This window comes from Rhineura floridana, chromosome 15, assembly GCF_030035675.1.
Source record: "Rhineura floridana isolate rRhiFlo1 chromosome 15, rRhiFlo1.hap2, whole genome shotgun sequence".
NCBI lineage: Eukaryota > Metazoa > Chordata > Lepidosauria > Squamata > Rhineuridae > Rhineura > Rhineura floridana.
In genome coordinates this window covers 34,082,462-34,098,763 of record NC_084494.1, presented here as the reverse complement: position 1 = coordinate 34,098,763, position 16,302 = coordinate 34,082,462, and the positions used below count along the sequence as shown (strand labels likewise).

At 49.0% G+C, this 16,302-nt stretch overlaps 1 protein-coding gene across 1 annotated transcript; it reads left to right on the top strand.

Annotated features, from left to right (window-relative positions):
- Window positions 1–2,490: 2,490 nt before the first annotated feature.
- On the top strand, window positions 2,491–15,262 carry GGN (gametogenetin). Its single transcript, XM_061597630.1, has 4 exons — window positions 2,491–2,861; window positions 5,984–8,274; window positions 11,185–11,387; window positions 15,081–15,262. The coding sequence occupies exons 2-4, from the start codon at window positions 5,998–6,000 to the stop codon at window positions 15,211–15,213; spliced, it is 2,613 nt and encodes an 870-aa protein (XP_061453614.1). The 5' UTR covers window positions 2,491–2,861; window positions 5,984–5,997; the 3' UTR covers window positions 15,214–15,262.
- Window positions 15,263–16,302: the final 1,040 nt, after the last annotated feature.

The window sequence follows — 16,302 nt, the reverse complement described above, 5'->3', positions numbered from 1 at the left end:
TGCCCTCCAGAAGTTTTGGACTACAACTCCCATCACCTCCAACTGTGCTGGCTGGGACTGATGTGAGTAGGCAGTCCAAAACAAGTGGCGAGCACCAGGTTGGCGGGCACGCGCACACAGACAGGTGGGAAGGGACTCCATCTTGGTGGCACTATCTAAATTGCTTGTACAAATGGACGGTGAAGATACGTTAAATAATCGGCAGTGAGTGGCTTTGGAGAACACAGGGTGCTTGCATTTCATACCGCAGGTTGTGGATGACTCAGCTTCAGTATTGCTGGGTAGGACGGGGTGGCGTTCTACACTGCTCTCCAGATGGTGGTCATGAGGCCTGTTACTGTGCCACAAAACGCCAGGGGCCAGCATCACTGAGCACCTGCCAAGGTCCATATTCCCAAGAAGAACCCTGCTCCCTGGTGCCCCCTTGCTGGCACTGCCTGCTCTTCCTTTCTCCTCCAAGCGAGTGAGTCTTGAGAAGCGCAAAGCGCATCATCATCACTCCTTCACCGACCTAGCCCTCTCCTGCATGGCTGGGGGTGGGGGGCTTGGACCCAACGGAAGTGGGCAGGAGAATAGGCAGCAATGGCAACAACAGCCAGAGGGAGAGGGTCCCAACTCAAGGAAGGGGCCAGTCATAGAGATCTTGCTCAAGGGCTCCCCAAAATCTGGAGCCTCCCAGGTTATCCCATTCTGGAATGACTAATAAGGGCTTCAGAGTTGGGAGCATGTGCCGCCAAAGTCTGGCAGGTATGACATGCTAAATCCAAAGAGACAGAAGACAGGAAGCCAGCTTAAACGGAATCAGGCCATGGTCCCGTCTAGCTCAGTACTGTCAACACTGGCCGGCAGCAGCTCCCCAGGGTTTCAGGCAAAGGTCTCTCCCAGTCCTACCTGGAGATGCTGCTGGGGATTGAAGCTGCACGCTACAGCCTTTCCCCCGAGGATGGGGAACTCTTTGTCACAACTAAAAAGAAAAGAAACCCAAACAGGCAACTTGTGTTTTGTTTTTAAATCGGACCTTCCATTCAGTTTTGCTACAGCCATCCAGAGCCAGACATAATTGAATTGCCAGGCTTGATTTTGCTGGTGGGCTGCCAGCTGGGAATGTCTGCCATACGATAGGCAAAACCGGCTCCTGGAAGATCCCAAGCCCCTTGTGGCTTCATCCCACCTCTTCCTCCAGTAGTTCCTAAAAAAGACAAAGCAAACACCCCTCACACAAAAATGCCTCCTTGATCCTAGCAATTTGAGATTTCCATATGGAAAAGCAGTTTATGGTGAGAAATGAGTGCAAAGTTCCTTACTGGCTGGCTTTTTTCCATTTTAAAGGAAAAGAAATTGAAGCATTTTGATTGTCATTTCTTAAAAAAGGATTTCCTACATGTCAACGAATTGCCATGCTGGATTAAATCAGTCCTTTAGTCTTGCTCTGCATACAGTCCCTGATAGTGGACAGCCAGACTCCCCAGTCAGACTACTGCTTCACCTGGTATCGTCTACCCCAGGGATGGGAGACTTCTGGGTCTCCAGATACTGTAGGACGCCAACTCCCATCAGCTCCAGACAGCATGCCTAATGGTCAGGGACTATGGGAGTTGGAGTCAGACAGTATCTAGAGGCCCAGTTTCCTCATTCCTGGTCTACACCGGGGGTAGCCAACCTGGTGCCCTCCAGATGTTTCGAACTACAACTCCCACCAGCCCCAGACAGCACAACCATCCACCCTGGGGCTGATGGGAGCTGTAGTCCGAACCATCTGTAAACCTTTTGGGAAGGTTGGCCTAGAATAGTAGTTGTCCCTGTTATCATACCTGGGCTTCAACTTTAATCCCAGTAGCCATTTGGGGACCCATTTCTTCATTTTCGACCATATAACTGTACAATGGCAATGCTGCTATTGCAAACCATCTTAGATCAGGTCCAGGCTCACCAAATGAAGACCAACAGCCTAGATCTGGGATAGTCAATAAGGTGCCCTCCAGATGTTGTTCGGCCACCCATCAGCCCCAGCAAGTGTGGCCTATGTTCAGGAATGATGGGAGTTGTAGCCTAGCAACATCTGGAGGGCACCATGTTAGCTACCCCTGACGTAGAGTCTGCAGTGGAGTGGTAAATTCTGTTCATGATAATCCTCATAGCCACACCCCCATGGCCACACCCCTTCTACGACAGTACAATAAAAAAAGATTTTTTTTTAACCAATGCAGACTTTATGGCTTCAGTATAAAACTTTTTTTCCAGTTCCCACTTTACTTAATGTCCATCTTGACAAAATGCTTGGGCAGACTCAAAAGCCTGCATGGTGTTTTATGACATTTTGATTGGTCATAACAATGGGACTTGGGAATTTTTCAGAAAGTAAATGGCAATTTAACCCTCAGCTGCGCTTGCAAATATAACCTATCTCTCTTCCTCTGGTAATTTCTTTTTCGTCAGTAGCTAAGGTAGTGCTCTGCAGAATGTTGCAGACTACAGCTCCCATAATCCCTGATCAATGGCTAAGATGACTGGGGCGTTGAACGCTGATGGGCGTTGAAGTCCATCGATATATAAAGTGCCATGGATTTCTCATTCCACTTCTGTGAGCCTTTGGTCGCCTACAAAATGCACTTAAATGTGACTTACCTGATGAATTTAAACATTTGTTTGGTCACACAGCAAGATGACTTCAATCCCCTACTTATTTGTTTGCTTGTTTAACTCGGGGCAATAAACCCTGATTTTGAAACGTGCTTCTTTGTGTGTGGGGAGCGTCTTCTGAGGAGTCAAGATTGCAATAACTCTACGCATACCCAGCTGGAAATACGCCCTATTGAGCAAAGCAGGACTTACTTCTGCGCGTAACCACGCCCAGAACCGAGGTAGGTGCGGCACTTCGCAACTCTCGCAGGAAAAAGGGGCGGAGCGTCCGTTATATCCGTTGCGGCTCCGCCCACTCGTTCCATTTCCCCAGCTCCGTCTGGGAGCAGCCACAAAGCCAGGCGGTGAGTGGGAGGGGCCGCAATTTGGAGGAGGTGGCAAGAGGAGGAGGGGCTTTAGGACCAGGGGGAGGAGTCCAGCCCAGAGGGGAGGGGCAAATCTAGAGAAGGGCAGGAGTGGAGAGAGGAACATGCTTCCCCAACCAGGGAGAGAGGGAGGGGTGAGTTTCTTTTTTAAACTCGCTGTGTAAGAAAAGCAAAAGGTGCCTTTTAAAGTAGTTGAGGAGGGATCCAAAGTGGAAACTGAACCAAGATCCAATAAGGAGGGATCTAAAGGACAGGTAGAGGCATTTTTTTTAAACTCAGTGAGTACGATCCACTGGGAAGAGATCCAAAGGGGAGAGGTGGCCGTTTACCCAGGGAGCAAGGATCGAAAAGAGGGATGCACTGTTTTACCCAGTGAGTAGGATCCAAAGAGTGGATGTCACTTTTTTACCCAGTGAACAGGATCCAGCTGGGAAGGACCCAAGCAAGGGGTGGTGTCAGTGCCTTCACGAACTGGGGATCATCTAGTCAAGAGGGATCAAAGGGGGTGGCTGGCACTTTTTTTTTTGAGCTCAGTTTGGAAGGATCAAAAGCAAGTGGGGCATTTTAAAAAAACCCGCAGTGAGCAAGCAGAGGTTCTGTTTGGGATGGCTCTGCATGTATGCGTGAGGAAGACTACGAATCCACTGTATGGTGGCAGGAATAAGGACAGTTCCCAACAGGCTCTGCCACTCTAGGCAGAGAATCCAGGTATCCTGGCTCACCGCTACTCAGTTACCTCCCCAGCTCCAGCCCACACACCCTCCTTCCTCAGAACTATTAAGCTTGACTCTGGCTCATACCAGGTCAGACCACTGCTCTGCCTGGCTCAGTATTGTCGACACTGACTGGCAGCGGCTCTTCAGGTTTGCAAACAGGGAGTCTCCCTCAGCCCTACCTGGAGATGACAGGGACCGAGCGTGGGACCATCTGCACGCAAAGCGGGTGCTCAGCCACTGAGTTAGGGCCCTTTCCCTAAAGGAAGAAGAACTGGTTCCCAGCCAGACCTTTTAGAGGCCATTTTCCGCTCTTGAGATGGCAGGTTGATGGACACCCTTCTTAACTGCTCCTGCACCTGTGCTTTTCAACAGCAGTCTGAAATGCAGATGTTTAGGAAGCGGAGCTTTCCTGGGAGACAGTGTGTGGTAAGATACTGTTAAAAGCACAGGATGGACTGCCTTCAAGTCGATCCCGACTTATGGCGACCCTATGAATAGGGTTTTCATGGTGAGTGGTATTCAGAGGGGGTTTACTATCGCCTCCCTCTGAGGCTGAGAGGCAGTGACTGGCCCAAGGTCACTCAGTGAGCTTCATGGCTGTGTGGGGATTTGAACCCTGGTCTCCCAGGTCGTAGTCCAACACCTTAACCACTACACCACACTGGCTCTGATAGAATCACTCATCTTCTCCCCATTAGATACAGTGGGACATATGTCAAGATTTTACCTTAGTTATTTAATTAAGAATTTACACACACACACACTTTGCAGCCTCCAAAAGCACCACTAACAGTCAATAACCAATATTTCCTATATCACAGACTAATTGTACCTATTTATTCTTGTTTTTTGCTTGACGTGTCAGATTGCAGAAAAAGATAATCTTCAAATATATGCACAGTGTAGTCTCACTGAAATGGACTGCCTTCAAGTCAATCCCGACTTATGGCGACCCTAAGAATAGGGTTTTCATGGTGAGCGGTATTCAGATGGGGTTGACCATTGCCTCCCTCTGAGGCTGAGAGGCAGTGACTGGCCCAAGGTCACCCAATGAGCTTCGGGGCTGTGTGGGGATTCGAACCCTGGTCTCCCAGGCCGTAGTCCAACACCCTAACCACAGGAACATGGAGACAAATAAAAAGACAATAAAATTGGCTACCCTGCCAAAGAGTTGTCACTGCTAGCTTCCATTCCCCCACCCCGGCAGAAGCCAGGAGTCTTCGTCTCCCAGCTGTGCTCCATGCCCACACCTTAGGCCTCATGTTCCTCCATGGGCTTGGGACTTGAACACAGGAGCCCTTCCTTCCAGCCCATGTTTCATTTCCACAAGCAGGGTTAACAATGGGTAGTACAAATGTGGTGTAGTGGTTAGAGTGTTGGACTACGCCCTGGGAGACCAGGGTTTGAATCCCCACGCAGCCGTGAAGCTCACTGGGTGACCCTGGGCCAGTCACTGCCTCTCAGCCTCAGAGGAAGGCAATGGCAAACCTCCTCTGAATACTGCTTACCATGAAAACCCCGTTCGTAGGGTCGCCATAAGTCGGGAGCGACTTCAAGGCAGTCTATTTCCATTTCAGTACAAGTAAGACCCTAGGATAAGCCATGCTGGATTTCAGCATCTAGTCCAGCAGCCTGTTCTCATATTGGCCTACAAGAGGAAGCAGGAACCAGGGCCTGAGAGCAAGAGCCCTCCCCCACCCCATTTGTGATTCCCAGCAACTGGCATATTGCCATCCTTTTCAACTGATCCTTCGCTTTTCAACAATGAAATGCAGACATTTAGGAAGTGGAGCGTTCCTGAGAGAAAGTGTGTGGTAAGCTACTGCTAAAAGCACAAGAACGCAGGATCAATTAAGGGGGGAAAATTGGCTACCCTGCCAAAGAGTTGTCACTGCTCGCTTTTATTCCCCCCCATCCCCCCCCCCAAAGCAGTGTTGACCTTCCAGCTGTACTCCATGCCAGCATCTTAGGCCTGGTGTTCCTCTCCAGGTTTGGGATACGAACACAGGAATCTTCCCTTCCAGCTCATGTTTCAGTTCCACAAGCAGAGTTCACAATGGGTGGTGCAAACACCTCAATCCCCTATCAAAGCAATCTGGATTTCTCTGCCCAAGTGCTGCGTTCTGTGCTTATGTGAAATTAGGGCATACTCGTGGCCCTGTCTGTGGGCCTTCATGGCTATCACTCTTCTTGGTGCCACCTGCTCTAACCATTGCCGCCGCCACCTCCTCCTCTTGTCACACTCCACCCTTTTATTCCTAGGATGACTGTATATAATGGGCAATGTCCAATCAGAAGCAACACAAGAATCAGAGACTGCCAAAGACGGGGAGGAGAAAGCCAACCCAGACGGGAGCAAGCCGGATCGGGGTCCCAGTAGCACTAAACATGAATTGCGGAGCCGGTCCCCCAGTCTTCAGGCCCCTGAACAGAAAGCGGCCAGCCAGCCGTTGAGCAGCGAGCCAGGGGGAGGGGACAGGTCGGCAGGAGCTGCAGAAATGGGGAAGAATCACTCAAAAAAGTCCAAGCTGAAACTCTCGTCCATGTGGGCCCAGAACTCGGCTTGTGGTGGGACGAAGGAGGCCAGTCTCTGCGATAAGGACCTGGGGACAGAGAAGCGGGGACTGGCTTGTGTGGGCAGGGTTGACCTCCAGAGCAGTCAGAGCTCGGGATCCGTTCTGCAAGAGGAATCCAAGGGGCTGAAGGGAGCTCTGAGACCTCCCCAGGCGGCGGCCTCTGACCCCAGAGACTTGAGTACCAAAAGAGCACCAACTAAGGGGAAGGGCAAGCCAGAGAATGTTCACCTTGCCAAGAATGCAGGGGGGCTGCTGCTGCAGCAGCAGCAGCAGACAGAGAAGCTGGTGGAACTGGGCCCAGCAACAGACACACACAAAGATGTCGTGGAAACGGAGGTCTGCTGGACCCAGCACATCAAAGCAAGTGCTAAGGAATATTTAGATAATGAGGGACGGCTGCCAGAATCACGGCTGTCGGGCAAAAAACAGCCAGCGAGCTCGGCCCACGGCGTGGAGCCTTCGAAGATGCCTGAGGACATGTCAGCAGGCCCTCGATGTCTGAACGAGAAGAACGGAAGCCGGCCAGTTCCTTCCAGCTGCATGGCTCCACCTGGAGGGAAGAAAGCCCTCTTGTCATGGGGATCTGGTCAGAAGGAGAAAAAGCGTGCAGGCCAGCGGGACAGCGCTCCCGGGAGTGACGGGGACTCCAGGGGCCCCTCCTTTGCATCCCAGCTGCCTGTGGAACTTGCAAAGACACCGGGCAGTCCTGTGGAAAAGCCTCAAGACTCAGGAAGTGATGCGAAGGCCGGGGTGAAGAGCGAGGCTCTAGGGGCGGAAGGTGTCAGCTCTGAGACTATGCAGGAGCTGCTGGAGAAAGGGCTCAACTTCCTGTACAAAGTCACCATCCAGCCAGGGCAGTGGCCACCCAGCATCAAGGCTGTAAAGCAAAAAGCCGGCGTGATTTCCTCCGGCATCTCCTATGCTGACGTTCTCAAGCAGTGCCCTCAGAAGAAGTCCCCCGCCGCCGGTGCCCCGGTGTTGCCTAAAGCTCTGCACCATCTCAACACGGCGGGCAAGAAGCTCCTGTCATTCAAAGGTCTGGACCGGAGCAACCCCGAGGACTTCTCTTCGCTTAGCCAGTTGTTTCTGGAGCACTTCAAGAAAGTCACCCCTAAAGAGCCTGCCCCCCGTGCTCCCAATCAACAGGTGGTCACGTTCTTTGAGGAACTGTCTGCTGGCAACACCACGCGGCCAGAATGGCAAAGACCCCGGCCTCCGACGCCATACCCTCAGCGCCGCAAGGGGCAGGGCAGGAAGTTGCCCAAGTTCGGCACTGCAGTGTCCCAAGTTGTTGCCTTCCTGGGGAGCGATCCAAAATGTGATTGGCGTGACGACAGTCAGATATCACTGGATGAGGCCACAGCGACAGCTGAAGAAGGGGGCAAGGACTGCGCCGACCCACCCAGCCCTAGTGACAAAGGGGCCGAAGCGATGGCCTCCTCTCAACCTGTTGCAACAACCCTCTTGATGGAGCAGGAAATGACAACGGAAGTTGATGAGGCTCCCCAGAGATCGCGAAGGAGGCTGCAGGACCTGGAAGGGGACGCAACTAAGTCAGTACCGTATAATGCTGTTCAGAGCATCCTTTGCCCGCTGGCTGATACCCCATCTCTCCACAGGGAAGACCAACCTCCGGTGGCACTGCTAAGCTCAAGGCCACATTCTCCCAGGGAGTTGCTGGAGGTGCCCAGTCCTGCCATCTCTGCTCCTTGTGCTCCTGTGAGACTGATTCCAGACCAGAAGGTGCCGGCTGTGACCCAAGCAAGGCCCAAGATCCGAAAACAAGGCCCTTCCGCTCCAAAATCTAAAGAGAAACTCAAACCTTCGGGGCAGTCCAAAGTGAAAGCACCTAAAGGGAAAGGGCAAAAGCAGTGGCCTCGAGGCTACGGAATGACCTCCCCGCTGAGGTTAGAGGGTGTTCCTCTCTTCCCGCCTTTCGAAAAGGTTGCAAGACCTTTTTATTTTGGCGAGTCTTTGGTGAGTCTTGTTGATTTGGCTGCGTTTCATTTAATTTGTCAGTTGCTACTACCCACTGTTTTCATTTGATCTTTTATGATGTGCTATGATTATTTAAATCCTTTTCAGCCTGGTTTTAAACCTGATTTTCAGACAGAAATGGCCTTGGATGCCCCGATGTATGACTCATATTGGGAGATGGATAAGGAGAACAGAAGGTCTCTTTTGATCCTCCTGAACCTCTCAGTGATTATTGCTGCAGTGTGAACTTATGGACCGCGGGCCCAGCAGGGATCTAATTAGCCCTCAGGGCTATTTTCCCCAAACCATGGCCACCTACCCAACACCTAACATCATATGTAACAACAAGGATGGAGCTGATAAAAATTTATTTATTATTTATTTATTGCATTTGTATACCGCCCCATAGCTGAAGTTCTCTGAGCGGTTTACAACAGTTGAAAACAAATATACACATTTAAAAACATATTTTTTAAAAAGCAATTTAAAAACATGCTAAAATGCCTGGGAGAAGAGGAAAGTCTTGACCTGGCACCGAAAAGATAACAGTGTTGGCGCCAGGCACACCTTGTCAGGGAGATCATTCCATAATTTGGGGGCCACCACTGAGAAGGCCCTTGTTGCCATCCTTCCAGCTTCCTTCAGAGTAGGCACCTGCAGGAGGGCCTTTGATGCTGAGCATAGTGTACGGGTGGGTTCATGTTGGGAGAGGTGTTCCATCAGGTATTGTGGTATTAAGATGTGTAAGGCTTTAAAACCAGCACCTTGAATCGAGCTCGGAAACATACAGGCAGCCAATGCAAGCGGCCCAGAATCGGTTTTATATGTTCGAACCATCTGGTCCCTGTTACCAATCAAAAATGTGGATGGAATTGATCTGGAACTCCCTAGAGCAGCCAGCGGGGCTCGCTCTCAGTGCCAATCAGCTGATCGGTGTTGTGAGGAGTTCCTTTGAAAATGCAGCCCCAATCAGTTGATGGGTGCTGAGAGCAAGCTCCTTTGAAGAAGTGCTATGAGCACCAATGATTAGTGCTCACAGTGCCCATCAGCTAATCGGCAGTGAGAGGAGCTCCTTTGAAGGTGATTTGTCCATTAGCGCTGGCAGCGCACCTTCAAAGGAGCTGGCTGTCAGTGCCATTCAGCTGATGGGCATTGAGAGGGAATTGCTTTGAAGTCATAACTTGACATCATAATGATGTAGGTGGCCCCTCCCACCTATTGGCCCTTGGGGGTGGGGGAGGTAATTTCCCATACCTGGGCTAGGGTGTCCTCCTGGCATGCCTTGCAAGTGGATTAGAGGCCACTGGTTTCCAAAAGTCCCACTCATTCCTGGTGGGTCAATTCCAAAAGGTGGTGATGTGTGACCTCTCTCCCACTGATTGGTACGAGGAAGACCACAAAGTCCCATCTAATTTCTCTTGCTTTTTAAATAATTCGGAGCTTTCAGCAGAAGTGTCATCAGTATGTAACTCTGGACTTCTATTTAGCCAATCACCTGGTCGCCAATGGTGACCAGGAATTCCACACAGGCAAGTGCATGGAATTTCCTCCATGTGAATGACCAGGCTGGTGAAGCAGGGACAGAGATTTTGGATTTTCCAGCCCAACTGGCTTCCATACTGGCTGCGGAAGAAGTGGCTTCACTCTGTGGCCAGTATGGGAGCTGATTGGGCAGCTGAAGCCAGTACTGAGCACTCTGCTTTGTCAGACTGATTGCCATCTGTGGAAGCTCTGCCTGAGCTGGCTTCAGCCACAGTAGCTGCATGGGATCCAGGGGCACTCTGGGCAAATGCAGACAGCAGGCACAGGCAGCAGTTTCCTGTGAGAAAAAAAAAAGAAATAAAAGGCAGGCCCAAGAACTCTTTCCTAGGACACTGCCTGGTAAAGGAAAAAGACTAGGGTGACAGGGAAGGAAGAGAAAGTGGGGTGCTGGGAGAAGTTGTGAGGAGTGGAGAGCATGGTGCCTTTTACTAACTTTGGCTTGTCCACCCTCTCTGGAGAAGACGGACCTGGTTTCATGCCCAGGTTACCGCAAAGGACCCCATGTGGGATCTTCTTTAAAAACACTCCAAAAACAACACTAGTGCAAAATGCTACTGCCAGGCTATTGTTTGGCGCCCAACGACTGGAGCACATCACTCCAATCTTATTTTGTCTTAGTTGGCTGCCTGCTTGTTTCCCGGTTTAAAGTGGCCTTTTGAAGCCTTCAGCTTCTCAAAACCAGGTTATATCCAAAACTGCCTGTCCCCATGCAAACCAGCCCGACCTTTGAAACTTGCCCCGGAGGCCCTGCTCTCTGCTCTGTCCAAATGTGAGACTAGGGAGACAGGAGACAACAGGCAGAGTCTTCTTGGAGCTGGTGCCACGATGTCAAGAACTCCCTTCCTGCTGGCGATTTGCCAGATACCTTCCCTTGCTCTGACTTCCAATGGATGTTAAAAACAGTTTTTCATTTTTTCTTTTTAAATTAAGCTAGCTTTAATTCAGGGACAGGGAACATCTGAGGCCCTGCAGATGTTTCTGGACTTCAACTTGTATCAGCTACAGCCAGCATGGCCAACAGTCAGGGATGATTGCGGTTGTAGTCCAATAACATCTGGAGGGCCACAGGTTCCCTATCCCTGCTTTAATTAGTAACTTGCTGGTTTTATGGTGTCCATGATGACGTTTTAGTGCTGCTGTCTCTTCATATTTCATTACTGAGATTTTGTTCTCTTCTAGTGCTTGTTTTATTCTTGCTTTACTTTGTATTTGCTTTTTTTTGGTCAGCCAATTTGGTTGATATTATTTTAATATAAAAGCAATGCGTAAATAACAAATTAATCAGAGCAGAACTTCTCTGGAAGCCACTTTAAGCATAGGAAATATGGTCTGTAAACTTTTAAAGTAAATGAATAACTGTATGTGCAGGAGGCACCCCTTTCTCTGGAGAAACCAGCCAGCATTGACCAGGATGCAACCTCCGCCCAGGCTGGCCCAGACCAAGACCGAGAGGCTGATCAATCCCCTGCGCACCACCAGTGGCCGGCTTTCCAGGTGGCAGATTCATGTTCCAGGAAGTGCTACTGCAAACATCAGGATCAGAGGAAACTGCCCAAGAACGTTGTGGCTTGGTGAGCAGGAGGCGGCCTTGAGTGGAAATCCTGAACGGCCCGTCACAAACTGAACAGGGTCATGTCTACACTGCACACGTTTTATGCCAACTTCAACTGTCAACTGAAGAGTTCTGGGGACTGTAGGTTGAAGAGGATGCTGAAAAGTTTTAGATCCTTCACAGACATTCCCCACCCCTCCACAAACCACAGTTCCCAGGATTCCCTGGGAAGTCAAAATGACTGAAACAGAACTAGTTTTAAGTATGTGTTGTAGCCATGTCCGGGGCATTGCAAAAGGCTCAAAGGCTACAAGGGCTACCGGTATCCCAAAAATGCAAAATGTTCTACCTGCTGACCAACTGGTTCCCTATTCCAGCTACTCTGTGCAATCTTAATCAGCTTGCCAAACCTAGACAGTAATGACAGCACACTCCAGGTGTGGTGACCCCTGCAATTTCCTGAAATGCAGGAAACTCAACTGCATAATTTGTGGTAGCTACAGAAGTGGCTACAGAACTATGCTCCTCAAAGGCAAGGCCAGGGAACCTATGGTCCTCCAGATGTTGTTGGTCTACAACTCCCACCATCCCAGACTGTTTGCAATGGTGGCTGTGGCTGATGCGAGTTGGAATCCAGCAACATCTAGAGGGCCATAGGTTCTCCACTGCTGTTCAAAGGGTTGGCCTGTATGAGAGGTAGCATGAGGAAACTTGACGGGTGAGAGCCATTGCAATCAAATATTTCATGAGACAGGTTATGGCCCATGGCCATTCCTAGAGCTGCTGCTGTGGCAGCATATTGGCTAAGACAGTGAGATATAAAGCAAGTAAGTCCCTGGTTCAAATCTCACCTTTGCCATAAACTCACTAGATGGCCTCAAGGAAGGTATGATATCTCAGCCTATCTACAAGATGCGCATAATAATGCTGGTTTGTTGTCAGGATTACCAAAATCACTGTGTGGTTTGGTCACTTAAAAAGCATGTCACAATGATGCCAGCTAGCTGGACCATCCATTGCATAGGGTAAAGACAGGGTGTGGCAAAGTGATTCAACTGTTGGACTAGGACCAAAGGGACTTGGTGTCATATCCTCCCCCCCTTAGCCATGAAGTGACCAGTCACTATCGCTCATACCGACCTTTCTCACAGGCTTGTTGCGAGGATAAAAAGCAGGAGGGAGTGGAAAGACCATGTATACCTTTCTGAGTTTCTACCAATAAGACTTCCACAGAGCTTCTTGGAGGACAAAGAAAAAACAAAGTTTTAAGGAAGTTAAACCTGGAGTGGGGAGGGAACCAGCCAAGCTGTCATGGAGAAACATTCTGTATTGGTCCCAGATATATGGCTATCAGTTACATTTTATTATATTTGTACCCTGTGGCCAAGACCAGGAAGGTGTATGTGGTATGCTATTCCATTTTATCCTCTCAACAACCCTGTGAGGCCAACCAGAGTGTACGTCTGTGACTGGGCCTCTCAGCCAAGTCTATACTACTTTTTTAGAGTAAGTGGGAGAGAACAGCCAAGAAATGTGTCCATTTTACAATTTTTGTTAGGGGGTACGCATGCTTTGATAACATATAGCCTGTGTGTGGGGTGACCCAGCTGGTGCTGACCCATAACAGGGTACTTTTTGGGGCGGTTCCCCATTTGTGGAACATCCTCCCTGGTGAGGTATGTCTGTCTCCCTCATTATTAACATCCAGGAGGAATTTAAAAACATTTCCCTTCACCCAGGAATCTGATGGCTGAAAGCTACTGTTCCCAGCAACTGTGAAATTATTCGTTGTAAGGATATGTGACTGTTTAAAAATATTTTTTAGATGTTCTTAATGCTTTTATTTTTAAAGGCATCGATTGCTGCTTTCATTGTTTGCTGCCCTGGCTCCTGTGGAAGATGGGTGGGATAGAAATGTATTAAATAAATAAATACAGTTCTCTGAGCGTGGATAGGACAGAGGCCTAGTATTCTGGGAGGGGAGGACATAGGCCTAGCAACCACCCTTATTTTTGACATTGCATAGGCCAGAGGTTGCCTAGCAACGTGTTACATCTCCTGCATGCTGGCCATGGTCTTCAGCCCAAGACCCTTGCAACAATGGCAGCTGTTGGGAACACTAGGTTGGCCAGTTTTATAACTGGAATAATTGGCCCTTATTAGGCCAGCATGCTGTGCTGGAGGGGTTGATGGGAATAATAGTCCAAAACAGCTGGAGGGTACCAGGTTTGGGAAGGCTGCAGCCTAGTCCCATTTTATTTACCACTGCTGTTTCTTCTACTTTTTGCTAATCTCTGCACCCCACCTCCCCAAGTACTTTCTCTAAGGCTGCAATCCAGTACACACTTAAGTGGGAGTAAGTCCTATTAAACTCAATGGAATTTACCTTTGAGTAGACTTGTACTGGATTGCAACCTAAATCAGATTTCAGAAACATTTGGGCCTCCAGTTATTGCTACTGCTCCCATCAGCCCATGGCTGTTGGCCATGCTTGCTGGGACTCTAAAATGTAGTTTATAAACGGAACTGTAGGTATCCTGACAATTCATAGGAGTTGTGGGGCAGGGGGAGAAGGGCAGAATGCAATGTCAGGTACAGAATTGAGCTTCCTAATATTCTTGATTTTCCCCTTTTAGCTTCTGGCCTTTGACATTCTTGTAACTATGTAGGTAGCGTCTGCTGGAATTTACAAAACCACAGCTATGTAAGATTGGCAAGGGCAGGGCCTTAGACGTCTGCATTAACTCCCCAGGACAAACAAAAGCACAATGATGAAAAATAGGTTCAAATGTAGCAGAATAAATTATGCAAAATAAGAGACGTGAAAATCCCCTCAATCTGCATCATTTACACAGCACACAGAACCAGTGCCTCTCCAGATATAGTTGAGACTCCACTTCCAGTTAGCCTCAGCCAGCATCACCAATAGTCAGGGCATTATGGGAGTTGTAGTCCCAATACCATCAGGTTCCCCTTCTCCTGGATTGGATGGAGCTACAAAGGCAGCATACTGGCGTAGCTCCTGTAAAAAAACCAAACATTGGGTATCCCTTCCCCAGGAACTGTCCTGAGTGTGGATCCTTGTGGTCCTAGCATGGAGAGAAATCTGAATTATTACAACTGTATTTGATAATGCTGCTACCAACTGTGTTAGGTACTGGACATTTTGGAAGCACTATGGTTGTGGCCCAGGGACCTTAGGGCTACATCTGTGCTCCACTGTATTAGAAGCAGGATTAAGTACTGAGAAAAGCTGGATTCTCAACTTACTCCAACCCATGAACCAGTTGATCAAACACTTATTACAGTGCAATCCTATTGCAATGGGATCCTTTGGAAGGGTGGGATATAAATTCAATTAATAATAAAAAATATTCATAGTAATGTCTACTCAGAAGCAAGCCCCACTGAATTCATTGGGATTTACTCCCAGGAAAATATGTACAGGATTGCAGCCCTAATCAGTTGACAAAATGCCTGTGATTATTTTGGAGTTAAAAAGGAAAAAATGGTGTTAGATTTTACTAAGCATAGTTTTTACTCTCATATGTAGTTAGGCAGATTTAATACACCGAGGCTCATATTGTGCTTTCTTTAACCAGCTGTCCTTCTGTAGTTGCATTTCAGTAAAGCCACCGTAAAAGGCTTAGCTCTGCAGAGAAGCTCCATCGCTCACCTGCACCTCTTTTTTTTTTTAACCCCTTCCATGTAGGCTCAACCCCTCTTCCAACCATCTGACAGAACCACCCTGGGTCGCTACTGCCATGCTGGCTGTCTCACTGGTTGCCGGGGCGAAGTTTTGCCTGGACTCTTACGAACAGCAGCGCATTGCCAATGAGGACTGAATCCCATTCCCTTCCCCAGCCTCTCTTGTCAATAAACCCTCTAACATCATCGGCCTGGTCTGTAGCTTTATTCATGCAGCAGAGGTTCACTGCAGTTCTTGTTGGGGATGGTAAAGGTGAGGGTAGCATCTGTGCTGTAGAAAGGAGGCACTATATGGGCCTGGGCAAGCACTCATTTTCCATTGAGCAATGGCTGAAGGCCCAGGAATGCTTGGCTCCAATTGCTCATAGGAAAAGGGCTGATTTAACCCTTCAAATCTCAGTGCAAGCAACAGAGGCTGTGGCAGAGTTTCTACCCGTTATGGGCCTCAGCTGCTCACTCACCTGGCCCTGTGTCTTGGCCTATGCATAGGAGTGAGCAGCTGAACTGCATAAGGGGGAGGAATGTAGGAAGCTACCTTATACCCTAGCCCTGTATTGTCAACACTGAGTGGAAATGGCCCTCTGGCATTTCTGAGGAGTGTGCCCATTAGCCCTATCTGGAGATTCAATCTGGGACCTTCTGCATGCAAAGCAGATGCCTTACTACTGCTACAGCCTTCCCCATGCCTTTGTTGCTGTATATGCTGGCGATAGCAAATGATGGGAGCCCTTTGATCATACCACTATCAAGATTCTTAGGAAAGGGAGGACATTTCTGAGAGCCCTGACAAAAACTCCTGGACCACCAGTTGCCTCTGGCTACCATGTGTCCCTTGCACTGAGAGGCCCTTGAGCAAGGGAGATCACAGTTCAGCACACACCTTGAGAAGACAGGCACATCATCACAACCATCTTTCTATATAAACGTAAGAGTTCTAAACAGATGTTTTGGAAAGGAAAAAACATGTGTTCTGATCTTCCCAATTTCATGTGAAAGTTGTTACATGAAAGCTCCACTCTGAAAATTTCACAAATATTGGAAGCAAATGGATTTTCGGTTCTGCAGATGGCTTTAGAGATCACAATCTTACTGCCCAGCTATGCCAATTTTGGGCCTTGATGATTGCTGGGCACCCCTGTAAGTGATACATGTCTATACAAGCTCAGCAGAGGCAATGGAATTCATATGGCTGAGACAACACAGACAAATGAGAAAGGACATTTGTC

Excerpts from the sequence above, each read along its gene's own strand:
- GGN (XM_061597630.1), top strand. The coding sequence starts at position 5,998 with ATGGGCAATGTCCAATCAGAAGCAACACAAGAATCAGAGACTGCCAAA. Across the intron at positions 8,275-11,184 it reads TTTATTTTGGCGAGTCTTTG|GAGGCACCCCTTTCTCTGGA; the intron begins GTGAGTCTTGTT and ends CTGTATGTGCAG. Across the intron at positions 11,388-15,080 it reads CCCAAGAACGTTGTGGCTTG|GCTCAACCCCTCTTCCAACC; the intron begins GTGAGCAGGAGG and ends CCTTCCATGTAG.